This window comes from Melanostigma gelatinosum, assembly GCF_949748355.1.
Source record: "Melanostigma gelatinosum genome assembly, chromosome: 17".
Classification (NCBI taxonomy): Eukaryota; Metazoa; Chordata; class Actinopteri; order Perciformes; family Zoarcidae; genus Melanostigma; species Melanostigma gelatinosum.
The window spans coordinates 4,920,954-4,943,529 of NC_136650.1; the positions used below are offsets into that span (position 1 = coordinate 4,920,954).

General features: G+C 41.4%; 1 protein-coding gene across 2 annotated transcripts; it reads right to left on the reverse strand.

Annotated features, from left to right (window-relative positions):
• Window positions 1-95: 95 nt before the first annotated feature.
• Window positions 96-21,347, reverse strand: sfpq (splicing factor proline/glutamine-rich). 2 transcript variants are annotated; one of them, XR_013772759.1, is made up of 12 exons: window positions 20,269-21,347; window positions 18,777-18,965; window positions 18,232-18,533; window positions 18,028-18,123; window positions 17,353-17,549; window positions 17,112-17,196; window positions 16,867-16,978; window positions 16,699-16,750; window positions 15,146-15,252; window positions 774-821; window positions 424-507; window positions 96-215 (listed from the first exon to the last, which is right to left on the reverse strand). XR_013772759.1 is itself a non-coding variant. In XM_079288308.1 (10 exons), the coding sequence occupies exons 1-10, from the start codon at window positions 21,232-21,234 to the stop codon at window positions 11,977-11,979; spliced, it is 2,217 nt and encodes a 738-aa protein (XP_079144434.1). In that variant the 5' UTR covers window positions 21,235-21,347; the 3' UTR covers window positions 10,532-11,976. The 2 variants fall into 2 exon arrangements, 1 of the variants encoding a protein (XP_079144434.1); XM_079288308.1 differs by lacking the exons at window positions 96-215; window positions 424-507; window positions 774-821 and adding an exon at window positions 10,532-12,087.
• Between the last annotated feature and the right edge of the window lie 1,229 nt (window positions 21,348-22,576).

Here is a 22,576-nt window from a genome sequence, read left to right on the forward strand (position 1 = left end):
AGAAACGTCTCAACGCAATAACCGATGAAAAAAATACTCTTAACCCAAATAATTAGGTGATCATCCACATTGTAAGAAATACAAACAACAAAAGGTCAGTTTCATATATCATTTATTATTCGAAACAAAACTGTGCGTCCCTCCTCTGGACTGCGAGCTGCTTGTCCTCCTGCTGGACACTTCCTGGTACTGCGTCTTCTCCACAACGTGCAGCTCTGAGAGGAAGAAGCAGGAAAGAAACATCGTTAGTGAAGATCACTAAACTCAAATGATTCAACAGTCAAACAGCCAGTGTGGTGTTAAATACAACATGCATCACACTTTTCTGCCGTTCAAAGCGTTGTTTTCCATTTTATTATCTCCAGATATTTATACAGTACATTTCACATCCATATCTGAATATAAACTGCAGAGGGAACTCACATGGAGGTCGTCCCTGGCATCGCCGCAGTGCAGTCGAAGGGTCTCCTGCAGCTCTGGCATTTTTATCAGACGTCTTCATTTTACCTGCGAAACAGGAGGAAACAAAAAAGAACACGAGCTGTTATTTAACTTCTCAACTGTTAACGGTGGAAGTGCATTGTGGGTAATGAGGGCGATGAGAAAATAATGCATGAAGAGAGAGATAGATAGATAGATATAGATAGATAGAGTTGTGCTGCATTGATTGATTCTTGTATTTCCGCTGTCCATCGTGGCCTGACAAGGATACAGGAGTGCAAAGCTAAAAATAAGGCCACACGGTACATTCTGCTGACCACTGTGGTTCTTACCCGGTTTAGCGCCGAGGCTGCTCAGCCTCCTCCGACGAGTCGAGGATCCTGTGGCGAGAGACAAACAATGAGAGTCTGGCAGTGAACTGTTCAGCAGGTTTCTACCGTTACTTTTTTTGGTTTGATTATATTTACCATTACTATTTTGAGGTTGCCACCTCCAATAAACAATGACTATGCGTGTGTTTTGTGTGTGCGAGGGCAGTGACTGATTACTCAAAAGAATGATTACTCAAAAGAAAACCAAACTTGTTTTAACGGGAAATACAGGTCATGATGTTATAATGCCAACATGCATTACAATGTAGATGTGAGAAGTACAAATGTGTTATGTGATAGTGTTGAAAATGCAGGTTTTTAGAGGCGTCTCGGCACCCTGAAGTAGATTGAGACGGGACAAACTCATGACAACGTTTGGATCATTTGCAAACCTCGGGGAAGGTAATTCTGTTACAAAGCCATGTGAAGCTGGACGTCGTACTGACACATCAGGGATGTTGCTGCAAAAAAAACAGCCCAAACAGAGCTGGGAGCTGCAGCATGAAGCTCGTAGAGAAGTAGACCTGGTCATTTTCTGTGTCAGTCGTGCAGACTTTGGGCAATGCCCTTTTTAGACGAGGCCATCGAGAGGCCAAAAGGGTTGTTCTGGCATCACACTTCGAGGCGGGACATAAGAGAATGTCACTGTGGCCAATCAGGACTGAGGACTTGGTTAGAAAATGGATCACAGTGCAGACGGATACATCTCGATATGCCTCCAGGGCTGGATTCATGGCATCGACCGGACACGGCGTGGTTCCCTCTTGATGGAGGAGAACCACCACGGTCCCTTACAGCTACGTACGAGGTGGAATAGAGGACAATGCCACAGTGGTGATGTGCTGTGTTTTCACAATGACTGGCTGGTCACTGGTAGGACAGACCGTGTAGGTTCAAACAGGAAGAAAGAGTAAATATGGAGCAGCGAGAGGTACTGAGAGGAGAGAGGAAAGCAGTTAGGAGTCCGGCACTGCTGCAAAATGGTTTTCTCACAGAACGACATGTCTCCCTTTCCCTCCTTCCTTTCTAGAGGCTGTGAAACAACCAGCGCTTAAAAGGGTCGATGTAGTTCTGCAGTTTCCTGCTAACCACTTCAGCCAAAAATCAACAACCAGCATTTAGATCAAGAGTTTATAGCTTTTATATTTTCACTGTGGCGCTCTACCCAATGGGACAGTATTCTAGAAGCCCTGTTAAGGCTTTACACACCGGCTGTCTTTGGCAAGGTTTAAAAAGGATTAGAAAGTTTGCTGTCTTGGTTTGGATCACTGAGCTTAGAGGCTTTTTCGCCACAAAACATACTCCTGACAAGTAAAAAAAGAAGAAAAATGTATTCAGAAAAACAACAACCCCAGTGTGTAAAGGCCTTTACAGTGTCAATAAATATATTGATAGTGCACCAAAAAAAAAAAAAAAGGATTGATTTTCACTTCTGTCGCACTGCTTCGATGAGGTCAGATCATTATTAAGCAAAGCGAAGGAACCACAGTCCCCATGAGGCTATGGTGGCTGTTAACCGGCCGTATAATGTTTAGATTTGGTAAGTTAGGACGCAGGCGGCAACTTGAGCCCTTGCTTACATTTTGGATGATTGGCACCATTAGGAGTACACTGATTAAGCAATTAGCAGCTTCAGTGCTACTGAAGAAAACTTTAAAATGTGATAATTCTCAGGCAAGTTGTTAAGTTTTAAGGAACACCTTTGACTGTGACTTCGAAACATATTTATGGACGTTAAATTGCGATGAACATCAAAGGAGATGTTCTTTGGAAGTGTAAGACGCACTAAATCTAAAAAATATATCATGTCTGTGTGTTGAGACCGTGACTAAGCTTGGACTCCAAGAAAGTGCGATTCTTACTAAAATGACCAACTTTACATGTTCAGAGAAGACTCGTTGTAAATTATGCGCTGGTGAAGCCACTTCAGGTGATTTAGGAATTCAAAGTTTATAGTTAGAAGTAGTTCGTAAAGTGTTCCTCGTAATGTGGGAATATCTGCATTTTTCAAGAGAAAGAAAAAAATATTAACTAAACTCCATCTATACAAAGTCAGTAAGTCACAAAGGCTGTGATGTAGGGATCACACTGCAGACTGCTTTGAGCAGTGGATTACAACAACAGGATGTCTGACAGGGATTTACGTTTTCTACAATCCCGAGCAGTATGTGACCCGTTTCACGTGAAAGCTGCAAAGACGTCCCTACCCAGTCCCACAACATATTCATGTTGATAGTTTCACAAACAAACAGTCAGAATTATAACAAATCGAATAATTGATTTTTGGACGTTTTTTTTTTTTTAATTCAGACACGGCACTACATGATTGTTAAAGATATTAAAAGAGGTGCAGCACAAAGAAAACTACGGGAAACAGCTGTCTTACAGCATTAGTGGAGAACGCCATCTTTTTGAGTTTGATACACTTTTCTGTTCCTCGTTGCACACAGCTTGCCTAATACCAAAGCTAATGACCATTATATTAATTATATATACTAATGTCTAAAAAAAGATTTCAGCAAAAATCCCTAAAGACATCAACACAAACTGAGGGAAGAGAACCAAAGTATTTTGCACAGCTTTACAAGATTTGAGTTTTCTAATGCTTTAAAAATGCCTAAATTCAGTTTTCCATCTTGCATGAATGCCTCTCATGTTCATAAAATGACAGCAGCACTGCATCCCACAACACTCAGTGTTGAACCAGTGACTCAGCCATCCACACACGGGTACCTTTCGTGCATGCATACAGAGAAGCCAAAGTACTACAACTACACACACACTGCACGGGCTAGAACGCTTAGTCACATTCCACACACAGGTTTGAAGAAAGGGAACCTGCACTGTGATGCCATTCTTTGCCAGTGTGATGCCAGAAGCCCTGTAGAGCGTCACCGTAGAGCAGTGACGCGGTGCAAGAGAGGATAGAGAGAAGAGTTAAGTCATGGGAGAAGAACTGTGCATCTTGTACAATAAAACATGATGGGACACTTACCTTGCTCGTCTGTGTAAGCATACCTCTCTGGCTGCAGTGCAAACAAGTCCGGGCTTTACTGTCCACTGACTTCTGCAGAACTACTCATCGCCAATGTAACCCAACTGCAGAGAAGAGGCTCTATTGTGGACTGGGGCGGCTAACGCACCCTCTCATTTACCCAAAGGACATGAAACACGCAAACACACATAACCACACTGGCACAACACACCATCCTCTCTTCTGCCGGTTAGGGCGCATGGGGCTTCCTGCCTCAGGTAGGTTGGTGAATAGGAGGTCGGTCAGGTCTACTAGTGCGGTTTTCACCAACAGCTTTCAGGGGTCAGGAATGTTCCACAAAGAGAGAATTATAAGTGGTGAGGCCTTTCAACAAATCTTGACTAGGAACTTCTCTTTAGGTATGATGGCGTCAAGGCTTTGGTATCCATTACCCCCATGACACACGGTCAAAATGAGTTGCAACAGGGGACACCCCTGATCCGAACCTCTATATTAGAGTTACTTTACAGTCTGTTAACGAAGTTCTCTTAAAAAAGAAAAAAAAGTCAAAGCGTTGCTGTAATCCAGTGACGCCTTCACAGTGTGTTGGTTAAAAGGGGCATCACTGTTCTGAACATCCAATATAGTTACTGTGTAGTCTGTCAAGAATCTGCCTGTCAATAAACCTCGGCATAGAACTGAAAAATACGTTGAAACAACGTTTACTCACACAATGCCATCAAATGTGCTGCAATAGGTCTTGTTCTGAACTTCTAAAAGAGTGACTGTTCAGTGTGCTTGTTGCCACCTTTATGACTCTCGACTGGTCTTTAACACTATCTTGAGGTGTGCTTGGCGCCACCTTAAAACAAATCTTGACTCGGAACTTGTCTTTAACAATGTCGGCATCACAGCTTTGGTTACCATTTTTTACTTTAATAAGTCAAAATGCTTTTGCAAAACCTATTTGGACCTGTTTTAATATTGTTGCTAAATAGTTTAGCTTTTGATACAAATCCTGACAAAAGTCATCCGTTTAAAAAGGTCAAAGATAAGAGTAAAATGTCTAAATGTGTTGGCCATGGGGGACACCACCGTCCCAAACTAATGTAGCAACTGTGTAGGTAAATGTGCTTGCAGCTTTCTTTAGACAAATCTCAACTAAAAACATGTCTCAAAAAATGTTAACGGTTTGGTTTCCATTTTTAACTTAACAGTCTTGTGCAAGACAAATGGCCAACTTCACAAGCTACGGAGCCAGAACCTATTGTGATCAGAAATGTTTAAAAAAAAGATGGTATCTGGTCCACAAGAATGAGTGCGTTTCATTAATATTAGCGAAGAAGCTACAGACTTTGAATTTCTTGGTTTGGAACGTTCCTTCTCATAGTCCCAACACCTTTAAAGATGGCCAAACCTGTTAAAGAAAAACAAATTGTACACAACACACAGACATAACATTACAAGTTTTAAAAGTTAGACTTCGGTCATGTCAATAAGCAATTGCACTATTTTGCAGGATGTTCAGATGCCGTGTGGAGAACATCCGTCTCACTAGCAAAGCCCTCAATACACTATACACAAAAGGACATAGCTGATTTAAGATTTTTTTAAGCTGCATATTCAACTCTCAATTTCTTTTTAGCACTTCTTAATAATATCAAATCGTATTACTGCTAGTATATTGTCATTCGCTATGTGACAAAATACCTTCCAGAGGTAATGCAGTTAAACATCTACAAAAGAGCACTGAATATGAATCCTACGGGGCTTTGTTATTGCATTTAATTGTCCTTGTAAATCGTCATTAAGTGAGAAAAGTCACTACAAGGATGGACTACTATTAAAAAAAAGAAACGCCAGCATTGTTCCACAAACAATGGTTGTAAACTGGTTCCAGAACCGGGATATCACATGAACCGAGAATTTGGTACATAGTCTATGCCAAAATTCTGAAAACTTGACTGTACTTGTTTGTCTACAGTACCGGATGTCCCCAGATCAGGGCTCAAGATGAATGGCATCCCAGGGACGATAGAAAATGTCCCTGAAAATGCTACATCGTAAACAAATCCGTGATGAAATCGACAGAAGAGCGAGCTAACGTTAGCTGTTAGCAGTCGGTGGGCGGCACAGCCCCGCTTAGCTAAATAACGGAGCTAACAGCTAATGTAGAGGTTGCACCGAGTCACGCCGATGTGCTCAAGCTCAATTTAGTAAAATGGGTATTGGGCAAAAGGTTAATTGTAACATTACGTGCTCAAATGCGATCTTGTCAAATTTTGGATTTGAAGAGAAACTTGAGGCGGATCAAGCAGGATTTAGAATAAATTTGCAAAAAAAATAAAAAAACACTAGGCAAACCGTAATAAAGGAGTGGATGTTGAAGTATGAGTTTGCTTATTACCGTGGGGTCAAATTCGGTATTGCAGAATTTCACCGGCATTGGTATCGACCATTACATTTTTAGTATGGTGAGATCCCTAGTCCAAACTTATTTATTAATGTTTTCTCCAGAAAATCTGATTTAACCAACCAACACTAATCTGGTGTTAATCTAATCTTCCATTCCCACAACAGAAGTGCAATGATGCAACTACAGCATGCCTTCAAAGATATCAGATACATTGTGAAATAGATGACTGCAGTATACTTGAAAGTTTTAGGCATTCGCTGAAGCCAACCACTTTCAGAAAAGTAAATACCTAAGTATTTCAGGTCCATGAACTGAGGTGACATTTCTCAGGGAATTTTAGGGCTCTCCTTTTTTAACAATAAGTAGGCTACACTTAACTATTAGGAAACGTTTTTTTAAATCCATTGAGTTGCAATTTAGTCATGTTCTTGTCTCTCCGAAAAGCCACAAAGCTAGATCAGCATCATTCCTGAGTCCACGCTATACAGCCAACCTGTTAAAGAAAAAATGTACATAACACAAACACACGTATCATTACAGATGAACACTCCATGACATCCATTTCTGTTACCAAGTATCTGGAGTCCTCTTTTTCAGCCATTGCAGATGTGTTTTTCAGGGTTCTCTGATGCCACATGAAGGAGATGATTTACTTAAGATACTTTATATTACAAAGCAAGAATGCGAAGGACACAAGGTAGCCAAATATTAGAAATGATTATTGTCCTATGGGAGAAATAGAAGTGTGGCAGCCCTGAAAAGTACTTGGGAAAGGGATTTGGGCATGTCATTTGATGAAAAGGCTCAAAGCTGTAGCAATTCTCGTACAATGACGAGGGACTTGTGGTTAAGAGTGATACAATGTAACATTCTGCATAGATACTATTGGACCTGAACAGGTTACATAGACTTGGCTTTAAGGATTCTGTGACTTGTAGGTGGGATGAGGGCACTAGTAATGATAGAGCAGCAAAAATATTCTCAGGAACTGTAAAGCCCCCTGAACTGCTTTTTTAGCATTGAGTAACTTGAATGGGAACGGTTGCTACGCATTTAAGAATCTCATACAGGATTAGTAAAAGGGCAGCTAAAGTGGGAAAGTTATGTTGCTGTTTAAATGAATTGTTTTTGGGACAACAGGGTGGGGAGGGAGCAATGAGGAGGGATATGATATGCAGGTGTATAGTTTTTTTAGTCATGAGCATCAAAAAAAAAAAAGCAAGAATGAAAAAAGAAGAATGCTACAAGTCATAAAGTTTTTTTGATGTCTGGCATACTTCAATGTTTTGGAAGCTATTAGACAAATGAAGACCATAAGCGGCATTGTGATCATTTAGTTGTAAGTCCACATGTTCTCCAAAGACTGCCAATGGACACATGTATGAGCACTATACTGAAGTGGCTCCACTTATTGTTCTTGCTCATCTCAAAAATGTAAGCATACTAAAAGAAGTAGCAAAATCTGTGCTGTTGCAAGGAACTACATGTAAATACACCTTCAACAGCCCACAGAATTTCCATTGAGCTAGTGCCAGGAAACAAATTAATAAGTGCTCCATCCATAGAAAGAAAATAAGAGTAGAGCGGACATTGAACTGCTTCATTGTCATTTGACGAGAACAAAAGAAAAATGGTGATTGTTGTTAGTTATGGCGACAACACACGTCAGTAGGGCCGTAGTGTCTCTTTGCAGCAAACACAGCTTCAGAGATGGTAGGCTGGGTAGGCAGCTCGTCATTATCCAGATCGGCGAGGAATAAGGCGGAGGGGCCGTTAACTCCCGGCGCTGCTGCTGGCCACCAGCCCAGAGTAGCATCAAAATGTGGTGGAATTAGCACGCTAGCTGGTGGACAGCTAGTTAGCGTACTAATTCCCCCACACTTTGATGCTACACCAGTTACAGAAAACGAGCCGAACAAAGCCGTCGCTCATCTGGCGATAGCAATGTGCTGTCCTACGCTGTGGCAGGAGTGTGTGGAGAAATCATTAGTTTTCAAAATGTTAAATGTCTACGCTTCTTAAAGTTACTACCCCACTGCAAAACATAACCTCAGTTAGCTCCCTTCAATGATACACATAAAAGTAGCTGCCGCTCTGACCATCCTGCTACGTTGATTTAAAGGGGAATGTCCGATCTACTCCTATTTCTCTGGCTTCATCTTTATATTCTCCATTTCCATAAAAAAATAAAAAATAAATAAAAAAACAATCATGTGAAACTATTGTTCTTAAAGGTTAAGTGAAATGTGCTAAATCTGCAAAGTTGTAATTAATACAAGAATACTTACACTCACTTTTCCCATCTTCTCCTACCACACAACTCTGAGAAATGCTTGCAGAGGCAAGCCAGTGTCCATTTGACGCCAAACTGAAGTAAGGAAACCTCAGCGCAGGTACTCTTATTCATTCATTCGATTCATGGGGAGTGGGCAGCAGAGTAAAAAATAAAGCGAATTTCTTGCAGGGTTTAGACTTCTTTTCTTTGATACGATAGTTATACAACATGTTAATAATTTGCCATTTTCTTGAATTAGCAGGCCGCAATTTACAGAATTCAGTTGAAATCTGTGATTCAAATGTCAAAAGGACTAAAAGGCTCAGCATCCTGGGCAAAGGGTAGCCATGACAGGTATAATTAGGTAGGTAATTGTTCTGTATATTTTTGATAGTTTTAGGCCATTTGTTTCTTGTAATATCACCACAGATGACATTCATGCAACTACAGCTAACACATGAAATGATGTCTCCTGAAATGCAGAAAAAAGGTGATGGTCAATGTGCTCCTGTGGAATGCAACCCACTTAATGATATGAAGCAGTGTGAGAACACCAAACTGAAGCTAGATCTGAGCAAGATAATAACATGAAAGCACTGTACCTGAGTAACACAGTAAAGCTCGTCCATTACCGTCAATTAACTAGAAAGAGAACTTCTTCCAGCCATGTTGTTTATGCATCCAGCCACATGAGAATGCATCAGTGCAATACAATTAGAATTCAGTGTAAAACCGATCGGTCTTCCTTTTATGAAATGACATAAAATGGAATTCACAATCTGGAAGATGTGAAATGTCCGCATGTCTCGACAGTTAAAAAAGAAAGAAAAGGGTGGCAGACGGGCCACATATCCCGCTGCAGTATGAGCCACATCAATGCAGTTTACCTCTCTTAGGACAAACCCTGGATTTCTTGTCTTCTTACAGGTCCAGCACAACGAACGCTTCGTCACAGTACAACTTGTGCACGTGAGGGATTTACATCTTTTTACTTTGTTTGCTGGCTCATGATACACCAATATTATGCTCGATAAAAATCATGAATTCATAAATAGTTTTGATTTAAACAAGAACTGAAAATAGTTGGTCATACTGACTTTTTTTTTGTAAAATATGTGAGGGTTGTAATTTTCATCTATAGATTGAACACATTTGATATAGGTACACTATAGTGTCTGGTGGGTATGACTACAAAACTGACCCCAATGCATGTTTGCAAGTCCAACTGAGCCCTTTGCCAGTAATGCAAAGGCAGGTTTACTCTTGCCAACAAATACTGCAACTAAAGTCATTCGATTCTAATAGTTTGAATTCAATTGAATAAAGACTTCCTTTTGTGTTCATATAACATACAAGCCGTTTACAGCAGTTGTACCCAAAATGAATTCCGTAACTGAACATGACTACGTTTACATGCAGGTTTGGAAAGGATCATCTGTCTAAGGCATGGGGAAACAAAGTCATGTCCTCAATCTGTGAACATGCGGCAAAAACAATAAAGATGGCGGACTACCAGCATTGTAAGGCGACGCCAAGCAGCAACTCAACCTCGTCGCCCGTCCACGCAAGTCACGCTTTGGTTTTGCCAAATCACCGTGGGCACGCCTTGCTAAGCATCTCCCAGAACAAACGTGGCTCACCAGAGTAGATTGTTTTTCTTCCGTGGTGGGAGTTTCAGACAGCACATTGTCCGTTACGTCGGGTGGGTTGCCTTGTTGAGCGCATTATATTTCCCACAGTTTAAGCTTCTGCATTTTCCAAATGCAATAGTATTATTCAAACGTATTGTTCGGTTCGTAATGCCTACCGAACCCTGAGCCTCGTACCGAACAGTTAAATACGAATATTATTACACCCCTACTGGCAAAATAAAAAAGCTCACATCGCAGACGCATCGTTAACGTGGCTTTTATCACCACCTTCTGGCAACTAGTTTTAGCGGCCAAGCATGGATGGAGGTATTTTGTTCACGAAAGGTTGTTTTAACATTTTCTTTTTGAATTGGGGGGGGGGGGGGGGGGGGGAATGAGCTTTTGAAAATATCAGTACATGTGTAGACACGGCCTAAGTCTTTACACAGTAGCTGGGTACCAACTAACAAGCTAGCCGTTTATACTGCATATACATAACTGCTTAGGCCAAAGGAGTTATGGGCTTCTTATTTGCGCAACTACAACAGTCCGTGCCATTTCCATTACATGGCCGGCCTGTACACTCTGAAGTAAAAGGGTCCGTCTTATGTACATTCTCATTCGTCTCACTGCCAACAGCAGAACTTAGACTTAAAGCTGAATAATGTCTAATGACACATCATTGGGAAATATGAACACAAACGGGCTCATCAAAAGCCTAATATACAACTTACGAGCTGGACTGCGTTTTGAAATTGTGATGAGATATCATCGATTGATAAAAGCAACAACCCATTTGCTACAAAGAAGCCGCAACAAGAATTGGCGATTTTGCTAATCTATATTGGACTGCATGTAAACGTAGTCAATACTCTCCAAACGCACACACAAGACACAATAGTGTGGACCGTGTGTCACTGACAGACCGAGTAAGTCATGAGAAGAATGTGCCCACTTGGCCCCACACACTCACTCACTCTCTCTCTCTCTCTCTCTCTCTCCATAGGCGTTCTTAAAGGATCTATGCATTGTATTTCTGCTTTCCTGAAGCATGACTGCAAAAGCAGAGTTACTGAATGCCAATGAATGAAAGTTGGTTAACAACTCAGTAGGAATTATTGCTTTATCACGTTTCAAAGGGGGTGGGGGAGACCATTTCCACTGAGCAGTGTTTGTGGACAGTAATAGCAAAGTTACGAATTAATGGCGTCACCTGGATGGTTCAACATTTCTGAGTGCTGACTTATATTTTATAGAGAATGCTGACTGACTGTGTCTGGTCATCTGAAGATGCGGGGCATTTGCAGCGAGCAAACAAGTTTTTTTAGATTGCGTGATACACATCACAGAACGAAAGTCAGGACTGCAGCAGAGACAACACATCGACCCTTTAAGACCTAATGTGGCAGATGTATCCACATTACTTACAAATAGTTGGCATTTGGTTGCTTTTACTGTACGTCTCAACTGTGGAATGAATGCTAACGTTTGCCCTGATACAACCAATGTCTCTTTATTATAATACATGCTTACTCCAAGTGTATGGCACAAAACATAGCCATAGAAGGTAGAGAGAATTGTTACAGTTATCAGTTCACGGCGACTCACAGAGCATAATACATCTAGAAAAGAAAATGATACATGATCAGAAAGAACTAAAGATCACACGAGGGTGTCCTATTTTTCCAAACTACTGACAATACAAAATAAAAAAAGGGGAAAATATCAACTTTGTCATAAAATTAGTAAATTGTCAGGCTAAAATGGAGCAACAATTTGAACTTAAATACAAGAAATGCGTCTCAACATGTTTGTTGTGGAGAATTTATACAAAATGGTGCTGCTGCGAGCATCAAAGGGCTGCATTTTTAAAAGCGGGGTTTCTTAGCAGGACCATCAAACTCCTCGCGGACCCTGCCGAACCCGGGGTTACCAGGACCCATTCCCCTAGGACCGCCCTGGGCGAAGCGCTCGTTGCGCTGTGGGGGTTCAATTGGCCAGACAGGCAGATAGGAAGGGAGGGGGGTACGGTATGGGTTCAGTGCGCAAGCACACAGTTCATGTCCATATGGAAGGGTATTTAAAAAGGTACGGCAATAGAGGTGATTCGTTTTATATTGTGAGATTTACAACACAACCAGCAGGAGACACATCCGGAGAAACCGTTCGTTCCAATATGAAGGTCCACAGGTGCCACAGGTTACATACGGAAAAGGAAGAGAGGGTAATGCTTTCGTTAGTCAGTGCCTACCTAGTATGGTCTCTCCAGTGCATGCCAAGACTAGCCTCACTTTTTCTTAGATCTAGCAAATGCTGCCCATATTTACCTCCTCAAGATCATTGCCTATAGCAACAGACAAACTTCTCGAAGGAGGCATTTAGAATAGAAAAATATAAATTACATTAATAAATGCTAAAGAAAAATTGTATATCCTTTGTGCAGGCAGAAGTCTTGTTTGCTTAAAAAAAAGAAAAAGGAAAAAAAAAGATATATAAATGCTGTGCCATCATAACAAATTCTGACTGAATTAAGTGAGTTCAAACGTTTCTTGGGCAGAAATGATGGCGTGTCGCTCGACTGTCCAGCTATCACAGCATCTATTATGGCACTGCATTGCTAAAACTCAACTAAAGGTCCCAAATGGGACATGGATTTGAAATATAGGGACTGGTCCAGGAATACATGTGTAGAATATATGAGCACAGTATGAAGTAAACATTGCACAACATTCAGCATAACCATTTCTCCAACAAGAAAGCAATTTGGTCACCACAAAGTACATTTTATGCCAATCCAGCTCTGTGAAACTAGAACAGTGTGAAAGTCTCAAAGAACATAATCTCCATCAGAGGAGGCGGCTTTGATGTACGAAACTACAGTGGTAGTACAATATGGTAAGAACATAGAAAATAATTTTATGAATATATCCTGAACTGGATCGACATTAGAGCCGCACAATATTTATTTATAGTCACCGCGGTGTCAACTTACTTGATTAACACATGGTGAAAGACTGCGATGTTGCACTCAGCTACATTTTAGTGCCATTTCCTATAGACACTTTCACTTAACTGGAAAAATACCCGTGTCTTTTTTTCAAATCTGTTCCCTTTGTGTTCAGTTAAAAGATCAATTTGTAAGTGTGTGGGAAAAAAAATAAATAATTACAGCGTAGGATTGGCTATAGGACTATTTTAAGTAGAAATATAGTATCTATATACAAACGTCAAGTGTTGACCTTTTATTCTAAAAACTATTATATTTACAATATAAATGTAACAATAGCTTTTTTACTATTGTTTTGTTCTGGTGCGGTCATGTAAATCAGCAGGAAGTTGGTCAAAACAAAGCTGGAGTGTTGGTCAGGCTTTCTGAATGACCAATAATCCATTTTGCAGCTAGAAAAGTGATTGAATTGAACAGAGTAAAACTTGACAAATTCCATAATCTGAATTTGAAAAAAATGAAAGAAAAAGAAAACGACTTGCAATAAATCGTATCTTGATTTAAATATCCTGGGACCTCTGCTGATTCCCACCTGGATTACATTTTTCAATAAAAGAATGTTGGTAATAAATTCCTGTCACTATTGTAACTTCAACAAGCAATTTGTTCCATTTTAGCAGAATGCTGAAAGCAGCAGAACAGAGTATACTTTAATATTTGTTTATTTATTAGCAATGTCAGTCTTCAGAGAACGTGATCACATAATCTCCTCATATCGTGCAGCCATAATCTACATTAATCTGCTCAGCCCTTTTTTTACTGAGCTTTACATTTAGATGTGACTGCAGTGTGTCATGGTGCACACACTATAGATTGAGAAAATGATGCATCGCCAACAATAACACTACCAACAAACGTGAACCTAAAAATATTGTCAGTTCACAAAAAAGCCTTTTCTACAATGACATTAAGGGGAAATGGCGTTTTATATGCAAAGCAGGACTAAATAATTAGGGCATGCTGTGATTAGCATAAATAAAGTTTGATTTGTCAAAAGTGAAGCGCACCATTTTTCAAATACAAAACATAGTCCAGTAAGTTGAAGCATATGTTGTAATGCAAATACAAACTTATATAGAACTTCAACGCTTGATTAACAAGTTAAGTATTCTGGAAATGCTTTTCATTCATTTCACCTTCAATGTTAACACATGTTTAACTGGTAAACTGTAACCCAGCAACCAACATAACACTGGTACTACAATTCTGCCAAGGCAGATAATAGCCCAGTGTTGACCAATATCATCCTCATCACCGGTGGTCACAAAGCTTTGCCTGCCCCCGTCAATTAATCCTGCTGTATTAGTTAATTTACAATATTGTTCTCAAGATTGAATGCTTTATACCGTCAGCCTGCACTAAAAGCATTATAAATGCTCAGTTACAAAAGAAGATGTTGAGAAGGTAAAGGCTGCTGGTCCAGAAGATGAACTACACCACTACTTCAGGTCTCAAATTGGCTTGTAGCACAAGAGGAGCTTTACACAGGATTTCACACTACCACCCAAAAATACAACTTCCTTCTTCTCATGACAGATGATACATCGAGCTGCTAGCACGGCATGAAACAAAAAGGTAAAACTAGATGAGCCCATTGTTAAGGGGGGGGGGACCTCAAGAAATAGTGCCTGTCCAGCTCACGTGAGACAGGTCTTGCAATAGCAGTCCACTACGCCAACGGTTATAAGAGTGAGCAGAGCCACTGAAGTCTGTCTACAGCTGTCAGAGCAATCGCTTATGGTTTAGTGCAGGTTGACTGTTTCGGAACGATAACACTCAGCTGAAGGTAACTGAGGGGGCATGGCTAACCATTCAAAGAAACACTATCAGGCAGGCAGCATGTCTGTATCATTAAACAACCAGCAAGCCACCCGAAGACAGCTGGGAGCACAAATTATTCATCATTTCCCATCCGGCTTGGCCAGCTGGCCTCCAAGTTAAAAGATCAGCTGGGAGTCTCTCCAACAAACAGGAAAGTCGATCATGAACTACGTCAACTACTGATTGATCCACAAAGTGGGATACATTACCATTTCGTTGCTCATCAGGCCTCCTGCGGCTGGTCCCATTCCCTTCTGCCCCTCAAAGCCCAGTCCGCCCATGGGGAACTTCTGGTTGGCTCCACCGAAGGGCATATCTGACAAACATAACGAGTCAAATACAGGTACGGCACTTGAAATCAACTTACCGGTATTAGACTAACTCCTAATGTGGTCTGTTCGTCAGACAAGATATATAATTGGGATGCATCGCTACAAGTATCGGGCCGATAGCGACTCCAATTGATCTATCTGGTTTTGGTAAAAACATGGGGGATGTAATTAATTAAAGTCTGTGTTGTGTACTACCGTACTTTCCGGGCCATAGAGGGCACCTGTATATAGGCCGCACCGGCTCATTTTTAAAAGAACAAATAATGTGTACATAGATAAGCCGCAGGTGCCCCCGTTGACAGTACTAAAGTTGTCTTCTTCTCTGAACATCATAACATGTCCGACCCGCTAGCTTCTAAGCTAATTTTAACATTACCGCCAATGGGGAAATGCTAACCGCGATTAGCATTAGCGAATATACCGGTAATATATCTTTTCATGCTTAATACAGACACTTACATTACAGACTAAGCTCTCTCAAGGCTACCATACGGAAGAAGTAAAACGAAGCAGCGCGTCTTCTCATTAGAATCTAAAAGCAACGAGGCAATAACTGTTGTTGCTTGTAGGTCGGAATAGCATTTACGGCTAACTGGCTTGGCCAGTTGCTGCTAGCACAACGAGCTCCAATAACAGCAGATTCCTCCACAGAAATGCAGACTTTTAGTGCACTGTAAAAGTCTGCGGAGGAATCAGTATTTATATAGAAAACAGGAGACATGAAAATCTCACAATTTACAATATGAGACAGTTATTAAAAAAAAATGTATAAAGGTTATATAACATTTGAATTGTAATAGGTGTTTATTTAGATGTTTTTTCTAACAAGTGACTGGTGTATGATTTATGAGAAAAATCAGTAACAATTTAGTATGTTCCACACTGGTGTATATTTGTTAGATTTTATCTTACAATATTAAGAAAGCAATGGTTAAGGCAAGCCTGATGTCTTGCAAATAAAAGAATGACCCAGTATTTTCCACACAGTGAGGCCCACAGCTTATTGACTTAACACTGGTGTTGGATCGGTGCTCTGTATCGGCTGACATCCAAGGCCTGGGTATTTCCATCGGGAATGAAACAGTAGGTGGATCCCTAATATATTACAGTTACTTAGATATCAGTGTCTCGTTTCATATGAAATCACACAACAGTGTGAAGAAACGACCCGAGTTCTGTATTAAATACAAATACACACAAAAACTCATTAGCGGAAACTAATGCAGTCTAATAAAGCCCTGCAAAAAATCCTACATTCATAATGTTTTCTTAACAGTTTGAGAGGTTCTGGTTAAACTTTTTCATGTTGGGCGCTGAAGTTTGTGGTGCTGTTGAATTGAATTATTCTGAGATACACGGGGCTCATCTTCATGCCTCTATAGTCTCTTTCTAAATAAGCAACCTCAATGAAATTACTTTAAAGAACTTACCACCACTAATTCCCAAAGCACCACCGGGATTCATTCTCATTTCTCTGTCCCTCTGTAATAACAAAAGACAAAGACGAGAAAATAAATATTGAACCGGACGAATATTTATGAAATATCTTCCTATAATGCATATCATAGTCTTGTATTGTGTGGTTAAGTTGAACTCACATCCATGAAGTTGCCCATCCTGTAGTTCTCATCACGCTGGCGGCGCATCTGTTCTTCCATATCCCTCTTGCGAATCATCTCCTCTTCCCGCCGGCGGCGCTCTTCCTCTTGTCTGTTTACAAAAAACAAAACATTAATCATGTGATCCCGGTGTTGCATTGATAAGTTTGTGTTTGAGAGGACGCCTGAATGACCAACATCCGCTTCAATTGACAACCAAACAGAATTCTAATGAACATGAATACCTGATCTGCATCTCCTTTCTCTTTTGCATCTCCTGACTGTGTATCTCCTCCATGCGTCTCAGTTCCTCCTGTCTCCTCAGCAGATCTGAAAGGAAACCAGCACATTTAATTGTGGCACTTGAAGACGAAGCTATCCAGTGAGTGACAACTTTTCTCAAGTGATAAATCAGAAAAATACAATCAAACCGCTGCAGGGCCTTTTTTTCTTTTGTAAACCCAGCAACAACACGACTAAACTTGCCTTGTCTGAGCAGGTTGGCTTGGTGCTCGTGAAACGCGTCCTCCATCTCGCTCTCCAGCTTCTCGCGGGCCTCGCGCATGTTCTTCTCCACCTGCTGCCTCTGCTGCTTCTCCATGTCATCCAGGGACTTCCAGCGCTTGGAGTACTCGTATTCGAAGGTGCCGGGGCGAGCAAAACGAGGAGGTTCCTCACGCTCTCTATGGAGGTAATATACAGATTGTTCGATTAAGATGATTGTATCCACACCATAGACCTGTGGAGTTCTGCCCTGTGGTGGAAATACTACCAAACATTTCAGAATTAACTAGGAACATTTTGAGGGAATAATGTTCAAACACCATTCTTTTGAAACGGGCCAATAATTTGTTTTCAACTTGTCTATAGTAGTCAACTTAATACAGTGAGCAACATGGGTATCGGTGCTAATTGCCAGTGAGGGGATTCATATGCAGCAGGAAACATCCTCTCTTCCTTGCCTTGATTTACACAATTACCATCTGCCACTGCATGCCGATGATTGATTTTTAACAGCTGCAATCCCCTCACCCAACCCCTCACCCCTCTCACACCAACTGCTGCTCACAACACAATGACTTTTAGCAAATTTGCATAATGAAACCGCTAAACTTATCCCTACAGAAGACAAATGGATGGGACAAAGAGTGATTGGCTTACGCTTGATATCTGGGGTTCTTCTGTGCCAGCTTTTCTGGAAGACCATCTTCATCATCAAACTGCTCCAGAGGCTCGACAACGACGGGCCGGGGTGACCTGGAAAGGGTGAAACGAGCAAAGGCAAATAAGCAACGGATTTAAGGCACCTTTTATGGAGGTGTATTGGCTCATTATGCACGCAGGGCTTTTTAAACTTCAACTTACGTAGTAAGCAGGAAGACGCCCTCGTTGCACCGATCCAGGGCCTTTCTGGCCGCAGGTTTGGACGCAAACTCGACAATGCCCTTGCCTGTGGCGCGGCCACGGTCGTCTACGATGACGATGGATCTCTCGACCATTCCAAACTGCGAGAAAGCTTCTTCCAGGAGCTCGTTGGACACAAACGGTGACAGATTCTTCACGGACAGAGCAGCGGAGTGTGTGGCAAACCGGACGCGCAGGGGTCGGCTTTTCATCGGTGTATCGTCCAACTCGGCTTTTGCTATCTCTGCAAGAGCACGCGACTCCTACGCGAAAACAAATTAACCATTACTCTTTTAACCCTCAGATCAATATAATTATTTTACCAAATTTCCCCCTGGGGATGAATAAAGTATCTCTCTTTCTTTCTTTTTACACAAACTATTGACTTTTCTTACACCGTTTAAATCAGAAAATATCAAATGACTGTTGGCTGCATCGTCAAACTGGACCTCAAATTCTTGCACAATAACTATGAAACAGGTATATTTAAGGATGCGGTGTCTTACCAATCGGATGAAACCAAAGCCTTTGGTCTTGTTGATGAAGACCTCGCTGGGCTCTCCATATTTGGCGAACAGCCTTTTGAAATCTTCCTCAGTGATGTCGTTGGGCAGGTTTCCGATGAACAGACGACACCGCTGCGTGTACGTCTTCTCGCCGGGTTTCAGCAGCATAGAGAGCGTTGCCTTGAACGTCTGCCGAATGACAACGATGTAACGTTAACACCTTCAAATCTGTGCTACAGCACACAATATAGTTATGATATACTGAGACGACAAATAACAAAAAATACATAGAACTGTTTTTAAAAAAAAAAGAAGAAAAGCAAGCCAATGGTCAAATATGATTAACAACTAGCTGCTATTGGCCTGTCTCGAACGATTCCGTCGTGACGCCCTTTCCGGTCATTTCGCTGTCATCTTCTTCAGCGATCGCCAACCAAACTTAAATAATATTAATTCATACATATCAAATAATCTATGTGTCAAATTTCATGAATATATATGGACGTTTATATGTCTAAATACTATAGGAAAGTGACTTTGATGAGAGAAAGCAGAAAGAACGTTCGGGCGACGCTGAAACAGCTCAAACGGAAATTAAGGAGCTTTTATTGCATCATTTGGAGTTGTTGAAGCGTGATATCTTATTGTGAAGGACAGAACTACGGTCCCGGATGTGTTGACAGCATTGATGGTCATTTTTGCGACCCTGGAACAAGCGAATATCCCCGAAAAACCAGCAGCAGCCAGTGTTTACAACGAGGATAGAAGTTCGTACGGATTAGGCCAAGAGCAGTGCACGGCTAATTCACCGGTGTTAGCATCGTTTTAACGACTATGGTAAAGGCAAAGCCAACTGTAATAATTACAACAACATTTCGTTTGAAAGGTACGAAGTTAAACTTCAGTTTAACACCATTAAATCAACTGAAAACATTACACGATCATTTTTATCAACATTGTAAGTGAATTGTATTGAAACATTAGCTAAAAACTGTCCGGTTTGGGGTACAACTCCGTTACGTCTTTGTAGCACGCTCAGTCACGTCACACTCAAATCTTCCTCCGCCCATCCCCCATTCGATGTCCTGTAAATATAAGCCTAGCCTTTATATTCAAACGTCAATTTTCGAAAAACTAGCGTACACGAGGTATGTCACAAAGCAAGTGAGAAATTATTTAAAAACAAACTATACTACTTGTTTTACCAGTAAACATTTTGCATTCATGCGTCCGTGTGGATTTTAGACAAGATGGCGGATAGCTTCAGCGAAAAGAAAAAGGATACGCGCGATTTCAGTCACCGCTTGTGCCGCCATCGGCAGCGGTCGAACGACGAGCTGAAAGCCGTTCAGGGAAAGCAGGGAAACTCCGCCCGCTCAGGACACATTGCATTTCAAATCGAACGTAATGCTAGTATTAAATAAGCTAACGTTAGCGAACAATAATTTGTGTCGACGCAATTCACGACAGAATTAATACAAATAAAACAGACCTTTTCCTGACTCCCATCTGACCCAGATGTATCATTATTTGTAGTCATTTTATCTTGCTCCTGTCTGGGCTTCATTGGCGGTGGCCCCATCCTCTGTCCTTGATAAGGGTTTGTTCTCATTCCTTGGTGTGGCCCCGTCTTCTGGCCTTGATGAGGGCCTGTCTTCTGGCCTTGATGTGGCCCTGTATTCTGGCCTGTCTTCTGGCCTTGATGCGGCCCTGTATTCTGGCCTTGATGCGGGCCTGTCTTCTGGCCTTGATGTGGCCCTGTCTTCTGGCCTTGATGTGGCCCTGTCTTCTGGCCTTGATCTGGCCCTGTATTCTGGCCTTGATGTGGCCCTGTATTCTGGCCTTGATGTGGCCCTGTATTCTGGCCTTGATGAGGGCCTGTCTTCTGGCCTTGTTGGGGGACTGACTTGGGGCTTGGTTGTGGAGGCGGCTTCTGCTCGTTAGCATTTGCTACCGGGGACTTCAGCTGCTGGTTCTGGTCCTTGTTTGGCTGGCTAGGTGGAGGGGAGGCAATGATGGGTTTTGGAGGGGGTGACTGAATCTTCGGCTGAGGCGCAGGGGTTGTCGGTTTCGGCTGCTGCTGTGCCGGTGCCAGTTCCGGTGCCGGTGCAGTTGCCGTTGCCGTTGCCGTTGCCATTGCCTGTTTCTCCTGCTGCTGCTGTATCGGGCCTTTCATGGTGAGAGCCGGACCAGGACTTGGCGGAGGCAGAATTGGCAGCGACTGGTTCAGTTGTGGCTTCTGGGGAGTCTGTGGTCCTTGATTAAGCGGTCTGTTGAAGTTATTGTTTGGCCCCCTCCGATTTTGGTTCTGATTCTGAAATGGATGGTTCCTGAAATGTGGGTTTCCCATTAGCCCACCCCGCATCGGCCCGCCGGGCCCAATGCTCCCGAATGCGCCTCTCCGTTGCTGGAAATTATTCATCCCGAAGCCGCCGCGATTATTGTTGAATCGAGACATTGATCCTTATATCACTGAAAACTATAGTTAAAATGACAAAAGCGTTATAAACTGCTGCGCAACAACAGTCTCCTCCCGGTGTTTGCAGGTCGAGCTCTTTAAAATGGCGACTAACGGTTGTGTTTAAAGGAGTCTTTCTTTCTCCGGAAAAGTCAGCAACACCCCGATCCGCTCATTGGTCCGCTACTTAGCAGGAGGAGGCACGTGGGGCGTTCAGGGTCTTTTGAACGATGCACTACATTTTGTCTTTTCTTTCGCTACAAACACACAATCAGATCTCAATAAAGTTATTTTGGAAAATATAATGCTGTGGCTGTGAATGTCATTTCAGTGTACAAACGTTACGGATGTAAAAACCTTTAAATAACATCAGAAAACATTAGACGACGAATTAAAGTAGTTTTAGTCCCTGTATTAAATATATATTCCATTCTTGTGTAAATTACCCTTCCTTTTGTTGATATTAAGACTGCTCTTTTTGGCTGATTCCTTAGCAGTAATTCTTCTAGATGCATTTTTTTATTGAAAAAAATTGTAAAAAAACAACTCTTTGTCCACATATTGATTGCCAAGAAAGATCTGTTTGAGATAAACAATTGTTCAAAAAGAGCTACCGGTATTTGGTCCACCACTTCCCCACAACATAAAGAGTTTACCCATTTAAACTCATCCACCTTTGCTAACCTTTTGTATAAATGTTGAAATGAAGTCTGCAGAGATAAGATTATATGTAAATTTAAAAAAAGGTAGGGAACATCAGACCTCCTGTTAGTGGACATTGTAAGGACACGAGTCACAAATTTGACAACTTCAGGACTGACAAAATAAAAAATGACTTTGACTTCATGAGCACTTCCACTTCAACCTTTTGGGAATAACTTTGATTACAACTCAACACAAATGTGTTTATATTTTTCTAGTTTGGCAACATTTCTTTGCAAGTCTTTTGGTGTTAACATGTCAAAGTGGCACTGAAGAACAAATAATTAATATGAAATGAACATTAAGACTTTCGCTGCTTTGTCTGTCAAAGTGCTTTGTAAACTCGGTTTTTAAACATGCTATATAAATAAAGTTATTACTTGATGCCAGGATTTTTTTGTGATTTCTAAAACAATGACTTGTTCCTACCTTTGTCAAAAGGCTTACAAATTCAATTAAAACTCATTGCTCTTCCATTAGAGGACATTTGTGGTGGTCACTTAGCTTTAAATTTGATCAATAAGTTTACATTTTTATATAGCTTATACACATTTTTTACCAAATGAAAGACGCTCAACTCACTTTTTTCCATATATTCCGCATAGAGGTGTTTTGGAAACAAAAAAAGCAGAGACCACCA